General features: G+C 45.2%; 1 protein-coding gene across 1 annotated transcript; it reads left to right on the top strand.

Annotated features, from left to right (window-relative positions):
• Nucleotides 1-13065: 13065 nt before the first annotated feature.
• On the top strand, nt 13066-14951 carry CCDC184 (coiled-coil domain containing 184). Its single transcript, XM_059185520.1, has one exon. The coding sequence runs from the start codon at nt 14007-14009 to the stop codon at nt 14586-14588; it is 582 nt and encodes a 193-aa protein (XP_059041503.1). The 5' UTR covers nt 13066-14006; the 3' UTR covers nt 14589-14951.
• The last annotated feature ends 281 nt before the right edge of the window (nt 14952-15232 follow it).

Below are 15232 nucleotides of genomic sequence, written 5' to 3'. Positions count from 1 at the left end.
AAGGATACCCTATGATAAACAAATCCATCCATATGTATAAACTTCAGAGAAGTTCTACTTTAGAAAAATTTGTTATGCATACCATGAGACATGTACTAGAATATTCATAGCCGTATTACTAGTAAGAGCCCCAAATGTGAAAACTGAACTGTCAATCAACAGTAGAATGCAACTGTAAATGCAGATATTTATGCATTGCAGTATGTTCAGAAAATGAAACACAGTAGAACCATGAAAATGAATGAAGCACAGCTACCCCCAAAACATTGATATTTACAAATTTAATGTTGCGAAAAAGCAGTACATGAAACACTAAAGATAAATTGTGTGATTCCATTCATATGAAGTGTGATTCCATTCGCATAAAGTTCAAGAGAATAAAGTCCTTGTGATTCCATCCATATAACGTTCAAAAACAGGCAAAATCAGACTATATCGTTAGGAATGTGTAAATATGTGATAAACTATCTAGAAAAGTGAAAAATTATTAGCACGACAATCAAGATAATAGGTATGCACAGGAAAGAGAGAGTTTGACTCCAGTATGGCAGTGGGGGTCTTTGGGGAGGGGTGGGAAGATGACTGCTGTCTCTTACCTAGACAGTGATCTATTGCCTTTATTCATTAAATTGTAATGTATGTCTATTTACGTGTATGTATTTGTGTTATATTTCCACAACTGATGAAGGTCTAAACATAAAGGGAAACAAAAGCAGGAAAGGCATTAAACATAGAAGACCGTGTGAATAAAGGCAGGGTGGCATGAAAGTGTGCTGGGTGCATGAGAACTACAAGCAGATTTGTGCATCTGGAAGGTAAGCAGTGGAGCAGAAAGTGGTGGGAAAAAAATGAAGTTGGAAGCTATGGAAGCCTTTGGAACATTTCAGCTGGGCTGTGAAAAGGCTCAACTCTGAATTTCAGGTAGACTCCTCTACTGCTGCAGGGGAGAATGATGCACAGGGAGGAGAGAGAAAGGAAGGGGCAGAGGAAAGGCTGAGAGAAAGGAGCTATTACAATCCTCTGGGCATGAGATAGCAAGAGCCTAAGGTATGGTGTTGTTTATTGTCGGAGGCAGGCCCCTGGCCAGGGCAGCCTCCGCCATTAAAAGATGGCGCCTGGCTAGTTGCCAGGTTAGGATTGCCTTGTGAGACTAAGCGGAACGCCCAAAGAGGAAGTAAACAGCATTGGTTGCTAGCGAAGTTGTTCATTTATGTGCACAGCCTGATTCGCTCGCTCCTGCTTGTACCCTGCTCGCTGATTGGTCATGTAAGCGTATATAAGTGTGTAGACTTGCGGAAATAAAGAGAGAGAAGAGAGAGAAGATGCATCCGAACCAGGGGTTCTTGTCGTCCTTGTGGGCCGAGGGCGATAAATGGCGCCGGCACCCGGGAACTAAATAAAGGAATCTTGCAAGGTAATCCGCAGGAAAGCGGGGAGTAAAGGTCTGCAGGTAAGCGGGGACATTAGCCACGTTCAAAAGTGGGAATTCCGCGGTAAAGCAGGGAGTAAAGGCCACGTTCAAAAGTGGGAATTCCACAATAAGAAGCGGGGCGGCCTTAGAGCTGGGTTTAACATGTACAAGTCTGCAATAAGAAGCGGGGCGGCCTTAGAGCGGAATTTAGCAGCGAGTCTTTAACGTCCGCGTCTGTTGTCTGTGTGTTCATAATGGGATCTGAAGTATCTAAAGTGCGGTTGGAAGGGTCTTTTTAGAAGACCTGCTGAAAGCCAATGGAACTCCACTAAAAGCAAAAACTAATCGGGCCTTTTTGAATACAGTGGAAAAGGCGGCTCCATGGTTCCTAGATGAAGGCTTGCTAAACATACCTCAATGGGACCATTTAGGGGAGGATTTGAAGAAACAGAATGCTTTAACTCTTTGCCTCAAATTTAACATAACAAAAGCACAGGCACGGGACATAATAATCTCCTGCAGAAATTGCATGATCTTACTACCTGCACTGTCCTTGGGGGTTAATCCTAAGGGTTTGTTACCTAATCATATATGGCATATGGATGTCACATATGTTTCAGAATTTGGAAAGTGAAGATATGTTCATGTCTGTAGATACCTGCTCTGGAATAATTTTTGCCTCAGTGCATACGGGGGAAAAATCCAGAGATGTTGTCGCCCATTGCCTACAGGCTTTCGCGGCATGGGGAAAGCCACGCCAATTAAAGATAGATAATGGTCCAGGCTACATCTCACAACCCTTTAAAGCCTTCCTACAACAACTTGACATTCACTTGATACATGGAATACCCTATAACCCACAAGGACAGGGTGTTGTGGAGCGTGTGCATCTTACAATAAAAAATGCGCTTTATAAACAAAAAGGGGGAATAGGGGACACCTTCAGGTCCCCTAAAGATAAGCTCAACACCATTCTCTTTATTTTGAATTTTTTAACGTTGGACAAAACGGGTAAATCAGCTTCAGACAGACATGCAAGTGATGCTGCTGCTTCCCCTAAGCCTTTAGTACTTTGGAAGGACATCCTCACAGGAAAGTGAAATGGACCACATCCAGTGTTAGTATGGAGTAGGGGGTCTATATGTGTTTTTCCACAGGAAAAGGAGGCTCCAATTTGGATCCCAGAGCGGCTGGTGCGTGCAGCCTTGCCTCCGAACACCAGTCATGATGCTGAAGATGCTGATGATAACTCTGGGGATGCTATACCTCCTGCGGCCGACTCAAGCCAGAGAGCTGTGAGCAGTGGTTAAAGCATGGCCATATCCTTTACCAGTGACTAACTCTTCTCTCATATTCCCTCCTCTCCCTTTGATGCATGGCAGGTCTGTAACTTGCTAGGAGAATGTACTGATATCTCAGCAGTGTCCATGTTAAATGGTGGCAAATTCCTCAACTGTTCTTATAAACAAAATGACTCTAGTATCTTTGAGACAACAGTTAATGTGTCTTGTCCCAATAATATTACTTATCAGCCCACTCCCATATGCGTCTGGCCACCGTTCCCTTTCCTCGTAACAAATGCTAGTGAGCTGAATGATACATTGAATTGCACTAAGAATTGCTATCTTTCCCAGTGCTGGAATGTCATGGCCTTCAAGCTGGCTGTGATTATGCGTATCCCTACCCATGTTCCTATCCCAGTTTCCATTCCAGAGGACAAGTTACCGGTGGTGCTATCCAGAAAGAAGAAAGATTTTGGTATCACAGCTGCCATTGTGACAGCATTGGCTATATCTACAGCAGCTGCCACGGCAGCAGCAGTCTCGCTTGCTGCAACTATACCCACTGCGGAAGCTGTGAACACCCTTGCAGAAGGAATGGCGGCTGCCCTTCAAACACAGACTCAGATCAATGCACATCTGCAAGCAGGAAATCTGATAGTCAACCAGAGAGTGGATTTGGTTCAAGAACAAGTGGACATATGGGGGGCCCTATTGGGACTGGGATGTATAGTACCCCTCCTGGCAATTTGTGTAACTCCCATAGCCTATACTAATATGAGTGACTAACAGAATGTCTCCCGACATCTCTCCCAATACTTGCGGGGGAATTAGTCTGCAGAATTCCAAAACTATACTCAGCACCTGCTACTAGGCATAACAAGGATAAATAACACCAGAGTTGAGCTTGCAACCCTCCCAGAGATAATAAAAACATTGCAAGATGTGTTAACCTTTACGAAACAATGGGCTAGTGTAATTGGTCTGATGACAATCCTCGTAGTGGGCTTGATTCTGCTAGTAAGGAAACTGCAAATTTGGAGGCGACAGCAACCTAGGCAACAGCAAGCCATGGTGCATGCCTTGTTGGCCATCGAGGCTGGAACATCCCCCCAAGTGTGGCTAAGTATGCTGGATCGGTAGTCAACGACGGGTAAGATTGGTGGGGGAAATATACCAACCTAAGACAGGACGCAGATCATTGATATCTGCCGTCTGATGACGGGTAAGGATATTCCCCGCCACTGACAACCTAAGACAGGCACGATCCCTGCCATAAAAGAAAAAAGGGGGAGATGTCGGAGGCAGGCCCCTGGCCAGGGCAGCCTCCGCCATTAAAAGATGGCGCCTGGCTAGTTGCCAGGTTAGGATTGCCTCGTGAGACTAAGCGGAACGCCCAAAGAGGAAGTAAACAGCATTGGTTGCTAGCGAAGTTGTTCATTTAGGTGCACAGCCTGATTCGCTCGCTCCTGTACCCTGCTCACTGATTGGTCATGTAAGCGTATATAAGTGTGTAGACTTGCAGAAATAAAGAGAGAGAAGAGAGAGAAGATGCATCCGAACCAGGGGTTCTTGTCGTCCTTGTGGGCTGAGGGCGATAGTTTATAGAAATGGGGAGGAGGAAATGAATTAGAGAAGTGTCTGTGTGCATTTCAGTAATCTTCCTATTTTGAAAAACACAGTCACTTCAGGGCTTTTTCAACTTTGGGTTTGTGATTAAAACATGGATAGTATGGTGCCAAAATATCACAGAGCTAGTCTCAAGCATATATAAATCTATTTCTTTCCAAGCTAAGCTCAGACAAGCAAGACTCTGCTAGTTTTCAAGTCCTCCAAGCAATCAAGGCTCCTTCATCTCAGATATCCATCACTTTCAAGAAGCCCTTTAATGTTCATTCTTCCAATCCATGAGCACGGAATGTTTTTCAATTTCTTTGTGTCATCTTCAATTCCTTTCATCAGTGTTTCATAGTTTTCAGAATACAGCTCTTTCACCTATTTTGTTGGGTTTATTCCCAGTTATCTTTATTCCCAGTTTTTGGTGCAATTGTAAATGGGATTGATTCCTTAATTTCTCTTTCTGCTGCTTCATTCTTGGTGTATAGAAATGCAACTGATTTCTGTACATTGATTTTTGTATCTTGCAACTTTACTGAATTTGTGTGTCAGTTCTAGTAAATTTTTGGTGGAGTCTTTTGGGTTTTCTACACAGAGTATCATGTTGTCTATAAATAGTGGAAGTTTGACTTCTGCCTTGCCAATTTGGATGCCTTTTATTTCTTTTTGTTGTCTGATTGCTGAAGCTAGGACTTCTAGTAGTATGTTAAATAATAATCATGACAGTGGACATTCCTGTTTTGTTCCTGACCATGGAGGAAAAGCTCCCAGTTTTTCTCCAATGAGGATGATATTTGCTGTGGGTCTTTCATACATGGCCTTTGTGATGTTGAGGTATGTTCCCTCTATCCCCACTTTGTTGAGGGTTTTTATAAAAACTGGATGCTGTACTTTGTCAAAGACTTTTTCTTGCATCATATGGTGCAAGGATCATATGGTTCTTATCCTTTTATTAATACACTGTATTATGTTAATTGATTTGCAAATATTGAAAAGCCCTTGTAGCCCAGGAATAAATCAGACTTGTTCATGGTGAATAATTCTTTTAATGTACTACTGTTGGTTTCAATTTACTAGAATCTTGTTGAGAATTTTTGCATCCATGTTCACGAGGGATATTAGCCTATAATTCCCCTTTTAGTAGGATCTTTTTCTGGTTTTGGAATCAAGGTAATGCTAGCCTCATAGAATCTACACATTTAATACAATCCTTATTAAAATATCACCAGCATTTTTCACAGACCTAGACCAAACAATCCTAAAATTTGTATGGAACCACAAAAGACCCTGAATAGCTAGAGCAATATTGAAAAAGAAAAGCAAAGCTGAAGACATCACAATTCTGGACTTCAAGGTATATTACAAAGTTGTAGTCATTAAAACAGTATGGTACTGGCACAAAAACAGACACATAGATAATGGAACAGAATAGAAAACCCAGAAATGGGCCCACAGCTATATGGCCAACTAATCTTCAGCAAAGCAGGAAAGAATATCTGGGGGGAAAGACAGTCTCTTGAACAAATGGTGTTGAGAAAACTGGGCAGCAACATACAGAAGAATGAAACTGGGCCACTTTTTTACACCATTCACAAAAACTAATTAAAAATGGAGAAAGACCTAAATGTGAGACAGGACACCATCAAAATCCTAGAGGAAAACACAGGTAGCAACCTCTTTGATCTTGGCTGTAACAACTTCCCACTAGACAGGAGACAAAGGAAACAAAAGCAAAAATGAACTATTGGGGCTCCTCCTCAAGATAAAAACCTTCTGCACATCAAAGAAAACAGTCTACAAAACTAAAAGGCAACCTACAGAATGGGGGAAGATATCTGAAAATGACATATCTGATAGTGTTAGTATCCAAAATCTATAAAGAACTTTTCCAACTCAAGACCCTAAAAATAAGTAATCCAGTTAAGAAATGGGCAAAAGACACAAAAAGACATTTTTCCAAAGAAGATATATAGATTACTACCAGACACATGAAAAATCCTCAACATCACTCATCAGGGAAATACAGATCAAAACCACAATGAGATACTACCCCACACCTATCAAAATGGCTGAAATTAACAACACAGGAAACAACAGATGTTGGTGAGGATGCGGAGAAGGGGGAACCCTTCTACACTATCGCTGGAATGCAAGCTGGTGCAATCACTCTGGAAAACAGTATGGAGGTTCCTCAAAAAGTTAAAAATAGAACTATCCTAGGACTCAGCAATTGCAGTACTAGGTATTTACTCAAAGGATACAAAATACTGATTTGAAGGGGCACATGCATCCTGATGTTTAGAGCAGCACTATCAACAATATCCAACTTGTGGAAAGAACCCAAATGTTCGTCAACGGACGGAAGGATAAAGATGATGTGGTCTGTATACACAACGGAATGTTAGCCATCAAAAAGATGTAATCTTGCCATTTTCAACAAAAGGAATGGAGCTAGAGTGTATTATGTTAAGAAAAATAAGTCAGGGAAAGACAAATACCATATGATTTCACTCCTTTGTGGAAGATGAATATAGAGAAAGGAAAAAAAAAGAGAGGAGGCAAGCCATAAGAGACTCTTAACTATAGAGTCTGAGGGTTGCTGGAGGGGTGGTAGGGGGTGGGCTAAATAAGTGATGGAGTTCAAGGAGGACACTTGTGATGAGCACTGGGTGTTACATTAAGTGATGAATCACTAAATTGTACTCCTAAAACCAATAATACCCTATATTTTTACTAACTAGAATTTAAGTAAAAACTTGAAATATGAGGGGCACCTGGATGGCTCAGTGGGTTAAAGCCTCTGCCTTCGCCTCAGGTCATGATCCCAGGGGTCCTGGGATCAAGCCCCGCATTGGGCTCTCTGCTCAGCAGGAAGCCTGCTTCCTCCTCTCTCTCTGTCTGCCTCTCTGCCTAATTGTGATCTCTGTCAAATAAATAAAATCTTAAAAAAAACCTTGAAATATGAAAAAAAAAAGAAGCCCCTTAAAAATCTGACATAAATGCATCATCCTGCCTTTTGCCCTCACAGTGGCTCAGGGAATGATACTGTTGTCTATCCTCTGTGCTATCCTTCTCTCTAGGGTTTCTTTCTCTCTCACATCTCTGTAGATTATTTCCTTTCTTCCATTAGACCTTAGATTATAATGATATCCCAGCATCACCTCCATGCTCCATCTCTAAAGAACCTTTCTCCATAATCACTGTTTCCAGTAAAGAGAATTTCCCCCAAACACTAATAAAAATCCACAAGTGTGAAGCAGAGGGGACTTAGGTCTCACAGATCTCATTACAATTAAACACCAGGAATTTCAATATTCTAATCATGTGAAATCATTTCAAAGCCATAAGCACTTTTCTCTTTTGCAAGAGGTAGATACCTCTGTGTGTCTTATAGTAAGTATTCCTTTTTTTAAAGGCCACTCAAAGGATTATTTATATGAACATAAGCTAGAAATCACTAAAGTAGATGGGTGAAACCAAAGAAGCTATGCTTCTCTCTAGGATAAGGAGGAGTTGGAGCTCTGCAGGCTACATATCCTTAAGGGTGATGTTTCTTTTCCTAGTTATGGATTCAGGCTTCATTCATTCATCTGTTAAACAATTATTTATTGAGCAACTCCCATGTACCAGGCATTAATCTAGGTGATGGAGATGTCACAGTGGACAAAACCAAACCTCTTCCCTAATGGATCTTATACCCTATTTGAAAGTGAAAGACAACAAACAAATAAAATATAGAATAACAGATGTTAACTGCTGTGGAGTAGAGTAAAACAAAGTAAAGGGACTAGAGAGTTCTGGAGTGAAGGGGATCCTTGTGCCTTAAAAACAAAGCAGGTATTGTCCCTGTAAATTGTGGACTTATGGTTGACTATAGAAGATGGGACCGTTTTCATGTAAGACTTCTTAAAACAGGGGCTTCAGGGTCTGTGTGGAAAAGTTGGGGCGAAAATCCTTCTCACTTCTGCACAAGATCCAGCACTGCTTCAGTACTTTGAAATGTGGATCAACTTTTGGGGATCAACTGTGTCCCCAAAAGTTGATCCACATTTCATAGTATTCACCATCATGAATACTAGTCATGAACTAGACTATGAATACATAGTCTCTGTCTATGTGTGTTGACTAGAAGCATAACACGCCCGCACAGTTGCTGCTCAACTGTAGCTGGCAGTGCCTTGCTTATCCTTGGGATACCACCCCATGGTAAAAGGGAATTAAAAACTACTTTTGATAGTATTTTTAGGATGTCTAAGAGGTATAGAGATAGCATAACTAGATGTATCAGTAAGACCTACAAAATTGTGTTTGAAGTGTCTATGATAGAATACCTCAGACTTCCTCAAGATGTGACAGGTGAGAAGAGGCCTGGAAGTTTGCATAGGTCAGCATAAAGGAACACTGAATTTCTAAAAATTCCTCTAAATGGAAGGGCAGACATACCAGAGTCCATACCCTGTCCAGATGCTGAGACATAATTTCCTCTGAGTTGGAAGGATACTTCCGGAGAGGCAATTTGTCAAGCAAAATTGTCCCATGGCACCAAAAATTGAGAGTGTTCTCTGGTGGTAAAGCACGTCAGTGCCTGATGAAGATTGTAACTTGGGGAAAAACCAGTCCCTGGGCTGTTGGCAACTTTCTGGGGGCAGAAAATATATAGTAAGGATGGAAGGTACATGAGACCCTGTACCAGACATCACGGTTGGCTCCAGAACTCCGAACGGCAGTTTGTGGCCAACTACCCCACAACGCTTGGACTGGAACTAGACCTGTCAGAGGGCACAGGATAAATGACTATCCAGTGAGGGGAAAAAGTCCTCTGCAAGTGTTAACACAAAAGCAGCTGTTGCAGAAATGCAGAAAGGGGAGATAGGGCAAACACCGGCACAACAGGTTTAATTGGAATGACAGGTGATTTTCAGTGGAATTTCAGACTCCACAAGAAGGAATTCTTGCTTTGAATAAAGTTATTATGGAAGAGAAAGAAATGTGTGGGCAGGAGATGGCCTTTTTAAGATTCCTAAAAATAGTTTGGGGGCACAGAGCAAGCAACTGAAAGTCTTTCTCTGGTTGTCATCCTCTGGTGAGGATGTGTGTTTGGTGCTCACCTCATGGCCATGTCTATGACAATAGAGCTTTTAGACTGTGGACATTTGGACCCCCTTTCCAGCCAGGGGCTCATAACAATTCGGGATCCTTGCAAACTCCCATGTCCATTTCTCTGTATAAGAGTAGAGGAAATGAGGGGTGGCCTGGGTGGCTCAGTTGGTTAAGTGTCTGCCTTCAGGTCAGATCATGATCCCAGGGTCCTGGGGTCCTAGGATCTAGCACTCCATGGGGCTCCCTCTGCTCAGCAGAGGAATCTGTGTCTCCCTCTCCCTCTGCCCCTGCACTTTCACTCACTCACTCTCTCTCAAATATATAAAACCTTTAAAAAAAAGAGTAGAGGAAATGAGCAAAACAGTTTGTAATATCAGACAAAACACCCTTCCATAATGAAAATATTTAGTCTATGCGACAGACCAAACCTACAAGTATTTTCAGTCTTTCTTGCCCTCTAGGAAGAGACTCTGTCATTGACAGCTGGTGCTCCAAGTACCTGCTCAGAATGGAGGGCAAAACCAAAGGAGATGAAACAAGGACAAGGAATTCCTTCTCATGGAAGAGAAAAAGAATATATCCAAGAGGCGAAGTAGTCAGGCAAGTGAGAAAGCCAGGGACAGACTTGAAAGTTTGGAGGTGTCTGCAGCGAAAGGAGGGGGAATGGGAGCTACAGCTATGTCAGGATGTGTGAGATGCGTAGAGAAGGAGGGAAGAAAAGTTCAAGGCGTTTTGCTTTGTGCTGAGAATGCAAATTTCTTTAGAGTTTTCCCAGAGACTATAATAAAAATAAAGTGCTTTTTAGTTTTTTGGCTGTTGGAGGTGTTTCTTTTGAATGTGATATCACGCTGAGATGGGCCCTAAGGCAACTCAATGCCATAAAAGTTACATCTGGAGAGCACCATCTGGGATAGTGGACCTTAAGTGTAGCAGTCAGCTCTGCCTTGATTTTGATCATCACTCTTGATCTGGGTCAAGACAGCATCTTCATCACAGCTGTTGAATTTATAGTTCAAAAAGTACACCAGCTATATAAAAGATAGATTGGAGATAAACTGGATGCCGGATAGAGGAAAATGGCAGAAACTACTAAGAATCACAATTCTAGTTAGAATGTGATATGTGGAACTAAGTGTACCTGACCTGTATCTATGTACCATGGAATCTCTTCCACCCATTGGCTCATGATGAAGGAATAGAACAGCTAGGGTGGTTCCCTGAGGATAAAAGAAAGGCAAGAAGCAGAAGGGGTTATTTATTTTTTTTCTTGCTATAGGGCATACATGCTATGTGTGAATACTCTAATGACATGGTCAGATTACCCACTGAGCCTCCTTCTGCTTGGGATTGGATCCATTCAACAAACCCTGGGGCACTGGCATCCAGAGGTCCCAGCCCTGAAACCCCACCAGGAAACTGAGGCTTCTTTGCTCTCTCTATCTGTCCCCCTTATTTTTCAGTAGCTAGACACTTTTATTTTTCCTAGTTCCATTTCACACAGAATTCCTAAAATGATCTGGATCTGAATCTGATGCACCAATTGTCTCCTCCTCACATTTTCAAGTCCTGTTACTAGTCGACTCCCCCAGTTCCCACCTACCCTTGGCTCTCAATGTCTGACCTGGAACTTGACTGGATCAGCCACACCCCTTGATCTCTGCACCTGTTTCCCATGTTCTTTCGTGCTTCTCCAATAATTTCCCTTCCCTCTAGGCTCAGACCCCCTGTACTCTCAGCAGACTTCATGCCAGCATCTCTGGGCAGCATGATGTAATCTTATGCTGAAAGACTTGACATACATGGTATCCTCAACAATAGTGGCAAAAGCCCTTTATGATGACATAAGTCAGCTCCTAGTGTATGGGGACTATGTTTAATGTAAGAGTAATACCAAGATGGGAGTTCCTATACAAGGGGCAGGGTCATCTTTACAGGTAGAAGGCAGGGACCCACCTGAAGGCTGAGAACACTGACAAGCTGAAATCGTTCAGGTGAAGTGCTGGTCAAGAATGTGAAGTAACAGACCTAGGCAAAAAACCTCAGAAGTCCTGTCTTTTATGGCTATGGCAGAGCTCTCCAGAGAAGGATGAACAGCATGGTTGAATCCACATGCCCTGAGAACATGCTTGCTATAATATGAGATCAGAAACTTGTGCTGTGTAAGCTCAGCCGTGTGTGTGTGTGTGTGTGTGTGTGTGTGTGTCTTTGTTTCTAGTTTTCCTATGGTTTTCTGGTAAAGACTTTTTGTAAATACCAGCCCACTTCAGCTGTGCTTAGGAAAACCAAGGAAAAGCATTTCTGTCTTCTCCTAAGCTTTGGGAATAACCCTTGGAGAACAGGGTGAAGGTAGAAATGACAACCAAGGTGAGAGCGCCACAAGCTGGTGGAATAAAGAAGAAGGAATGAGCAAGCAAATAGGACCAAATCATTTGTTTTTAGAAAATATCATACTGTAGGGTTTTTAATTTGTTCAAGTATTTATTTTGGGAAATCAAATTTCTAATGGCTGTGTAATATATCAGCAGTGCCTTAGGTTAAACTTCCTGCTCTTTAGGTTATTTCTCCCATTTAGTTCTATTTTTAATAATAGTAAAATAGACATAAACCAAACAGTTCTTTAGTGCTACAAAGGTTTCTTTGGGCTAGCCCCACTCTTATAAGAGCAGGCCACCAGGGAAATCTCAAGGTAACATGCTCAGGATGTACCAAACATTCACCCATACCTAGCTTTCCCCCAGCTTGAAGCGATACAGTTTGTTTCTCCACAAGATTAATTTCTTCGTATGAAATTCATTTTTAGTTTCTGACCACTTGGCTTCTCCCAGTTTACTAGGGTCATTACTAATTAGTATGCTGCTGCCCAGGTGCTTTTGCTTCTCAGTCTCAAGTCATCTGTAAACATATTAAAGTTTTCTTCCTCTTCTCCTTTCCCACTCCACTTCTCCAGTAGGGAAAGGAGTTGTCACAAAGGCTGAGGCACTCAAGTGTGTCTGTACATGGACACTGGGCCTGTGGAGGGGGAACTGCAGTACCACACACTGTCCCCACCCATCCCTTCCACACACGGCCAACAGTTTACCCTTTCACCTGTGAGCTAATGCAGAGTGCTATTCAGTTAGAAATAATATTTTAGATTATCCAGTCCAATCCCCTAACAGATCAGGAAAATTATTTATCCAAGTTCTCTGAATTAAAAGGCAGAAACAAAATTGAATTCAGGTCCCCAAGCATCAGCTCTGTGATGGGCTGGAGAGTTCTGGATGAGGGAATGGGAGCATAGTGGTTCCTGTTAAAGTATTCATTCAATAAATACATAGAGCATTTATTTACTACGTGCCAGGCACTATTTTAGCTGTTGGGAATTCCGTGATTGAGGGCGTGGAGACAAACCTCTGCCCTTAAGAGGCTTTCGTTATCAAAACTTAAGTACTTTGCTTCATCATCATGGAAAAATTCCCTGTGCCCAGGGTAGGAACGGTTGGGTCTCGTTTCATATGTAAGGGAATCCCATCTTTCCTTAGCTTCTGTGCTATCTGCAGGGAGAGGGCTGATTTACTGCAGTAGCCAAAGAGAAAGGCGGGCACCTCCTCAGTGCCCTCCCCGCCCTCTGCACCGCGGAGGCCGGGCGGGGCCTACTCTGCCCCAGCGCGCAACCGCGCCCAGCTCAGGTCTGGGATTGTTAGCGCTGGCCTCTCTACCCTCTCTGCTTTCCTGCGGACGGCTGGAGGACAGAGTAACAAGACCCGGCTCTAGCGCCATCCTCCGAGAAAGGACTGCGGGTGGGTGAAAAATCCTTGCAAGGCGGTTGCGCTCAGGGTCTAGTACCCAGACTGGGGGAGGGACGAGTTCTCCCTGACCTGGAGGTTTATGCAGCAAACTGCTCTCTCATGCTTCCCTATTAAGCATCGCAGCTGCACGCTCTTTCCACTCAGCTGAGGCCACTGCAGCGTCTCCTCCCCTCCTGCCCCACCCGCTAGTTCAGACTCTAGAGCCCCACTGCAGCTTCGCAACCATCCTTCCTTTTCTTCTCCACTTCCTGGTTGCCATGGAGATACACGTCATTTACGTGCCGTGCGTCGCCTTGGAAACAGAGGAGCATCCGCGGCGCCGCTGCGAGACCCGCCCCTGCCACTCCAACCACACTCGCGGGCGCTGCCCGTTAATGGCCGGGGGTAGTCCCGAGCGGTACCCACTGCTGGCCTCCACCCGGACCCCTCCGCGAGAGCTTCTGTGACCCAGAAAACCAGCGGGCACTTGCAGCTCGTGGCGCCCGGAGGGAGGCGCTGACACGGGCTCAATTCAGGAGGCGAGGCAGGTCTGGGCGCTTTCGCCCCGGGGCAAGCCGGAGAGTCGCCGACTTGGGACTCTTCGCAGGGTCCTCGTCCCGCCGGCTCTTCCCGGCCTCCCCCGATCCTGCCCGCGCCCTCCGCCCGGGACTCATCTTCTCACGTCGGCTCCCCGCCCCTCTCGGGAGCCTCCTTTGCCCTCGGCTCCTCCCCGCCCCTCCGGGGACCTCTCCCCCATCCCTGTCCCTCCCCCCACCCCGGAGGCCGGGCTGGACCGGACCCAGAGCCGCCACCGCCCGCTTCTGCCATTCAATGGAGGACGGTCCGCTGGAGATCATGACCAAGGACGGCGGCGACATGCCGGCACCTTTGGAGGTGTCCACCGTGCCGGCCGTGGGGGACGTGATCTCCGGAGAGTACAACGGCGGCATGAAGGAACTGATGGAGCACCTGAAGGCCCAGCTGCAGGCCCTGTTTGAGGACGTGAGGGCCATGCGGGGGGCCCTGGACGAGCAGGCCTCGCACATCCAGGTGCTCTCGGACGACGTGTGCGCCAACCAGCGGGCCATCGTCTCCATGTGCCAGATTATGACCACGGCGCCCCGCCAGAGCGGTCTGGGCGTGGTCGGCGGCAAGGGGAGCTTCCGGGGTGCCCCCCAAGAGCCGGGGACCCCTTCGCCTGGGATCGGGGACAGCGGTTTGCTGGGTCGCGATCCTGAGGACGAGGACGACGATGAAGAGAAGGAGATGCCCAGCTCCGCCACACCCACTAGTCACTGTGAGCGCCCCGAGAGCCCCTGTGCTGGTCTCCTTGGGGGGGACGGGCCACTTGTGGAGCCCCTCGATCTGCCCGACATTACCCTGCTGCAGCTGGAGGGCGAGGCCTCTCTGTGAGGGGACTCCGAGGGGCACTACTTTCCTGGGCTGGCTTTGGGTTTCCGAGTGCATGACGCGAGGGGACTGAACGGTGCGGTGCAGCATGCTTCACTTCGACTGCTGCTCTTGTGGGTCAGGCAGAGTGACTCCCTCGAGGAAGGATTTATAGGGTGAAGGATTTTGGGAGCATCAAGAATTCTTTCTGCCTAACCAAGGGAGACAATAGCACACTGCGGAAAGGTGAGGTTCCGGGAGAGGAAGCGCCCATCTCTGGACTCCCATCCATCCCCCTACCCTGCCCATTCCCCCTCCCCAGCCAACAGGAGAACCCCTGAATTGTGTAAATAAAATTCTGCTTTTTCTATTCTGAAAAAGGACTTATCTAGGACTATGGCAAATAATCTCTAACGATTTACCTAGAAATTAAGGAATTGGGGGTATTCTGTTCTGGCAACAGAAAATTTACCCTTCTGCTGAAATCCAAGATATTCAGCGCTCTGCAGAAGCCTCTCCCCCTCACAGATCTCTGCGGCTGCTGATTGGTAAAGGAAGCTTAAGGAGGGAACTGCAGCCCTAGGAATCTGGGTGAATGGGGTTCCAAGGGCCCCTGGGCTGGGAGGAGCTGGCTATGAATGTGCATGAAGACATAATAGCTCAACCTC

Source organism: Mustela lutreola, chromosome 8 (assembly GCF_030435805.1).
Source record: "Mustela lutreola isolate mMusLut2 chromosome 8, mMusLut2.pri, whole genome shotgun sequence".
Taxonomy (NCBI): domain Eukaryota; kingdom Metazoa; phylum Chordata; class Mammalia; order Carnivora; family Mustelidae; genus Mustela; species Mustela lutreola.
Note: the sequence above shows the minus strand (reverse complement) of the source record. Positions and strands in the feature narration are given on the sequence as shown.

What these genes read in the sequence shown, in the direction of transcription:
- CCDC184 (XM_059185520.1), top strand. Translation starts at nt 14,007, where the DNA reads ATGGAGGACGGTCCGCTGGAGATCATGACCAAGGACGGCGGCGACATG.